Below are 853 nucleotides of genomic sequence, written 5' to 3'. Positions count from 1 at the left end.
TTTTCACCCAATTAAAAATTCACCTTTATTAACCAAATTTTATTTCCCAAACTTTTTTTACCATGGCTTATTACAAAAAAATATTTTGTTTTTTGATCTCTTTTTATTTATCATGCAAAACAAACATCTTCACCTCAATATTATACATTTAATATGAATGCTATAATGAATTTATAACTGATCATAATAAGTGTAATGCACAGATTTTAAACCATACTCATTACATGATGTATACTGATTATTTTTAACGCAACAATCTGTCAAACAAAAAGCTAAGATCTAGAAACACATTAAGAAATACACATATGGACACACATGCACACACACACACAGATTGAGAGAGAGAGAGAGAGAGAGAATTAAATATAACATGAAAACAATCACAAATATATTTAGTGCTTACGAATAAACACTAAACATTATACTAGACTAAAATACGCTTCCATCGCTGATACAGATCATGCAAAGTACATGACTGTTTTAACTCTTTTGTGAAGTGCAATTATATTAGCCAATTCTGTTTTCACGGATTCAGCTTTACTGATGGAACTACTACTAGTACCTTTACTGTCCTCATCAGAAAACTTTTCCACTAGCCCAGAATTTCTAAAAAATAAATTCAATAATTCATTCATTTTTAAATAAGTTAATCAAACTTACAATGCTGCAAGAATATGATAACGAGCACGGGCGCAAACTAAATCTGCAAAATATACTGGTGCTGGTATACTGACAGAACGAGCACATCGACCATATAGATGGCAAAAGGTAGTATGTAATCGACTGCATTACATTCGCATCCATTTTACTGTCATCAAACAGCACATGATATCGCGTCGGTCTACTAGTTCCC

General features: G+C 31.5%; 1 protein-coding gene across 1 annotated transcript; it reads right to left on the bottom strand.

Moving 5' to 3' along the window:
- Positions 1 to 458: 458 nt before the first annotated feature.
- On the bottom strand, positions 459 to 703 carry Tsp_15370 (leucine--tRNA ligase; the record flags this gene model as incomplete). The annotated part of the gene is made up of 2 exons (XM_003366618.1): positions 459 to 606; positions 661 to 703. Coding segments are annotated over 2 exons (191 nt in total), but the record flags the coding sequence as incomplete, so codon positions are not given.
- Positions 704 to 853: the final 150 nt, after the last annotated feature.

This window comes from Trichinella spiralis (assembly GCF_000181795.1).
Source record: "Trichinella spiralis strain ISS 195 chromosome Unknown Scfld5718, whole genome shotgun sequence".
NCBI classification, from domain to species: domain Eukaryota; kingdom Metazoa; phylum Nematoda; class Enoplea; order Trichinellida; family Trichinellidae; genus Trichinella; species Trichinella spiralis.
The sequence above is the reverse complement of the archived record's forward strand: the minus strand, read 5'-3'. Positions and strand labels throughout refer to the sequence as shown.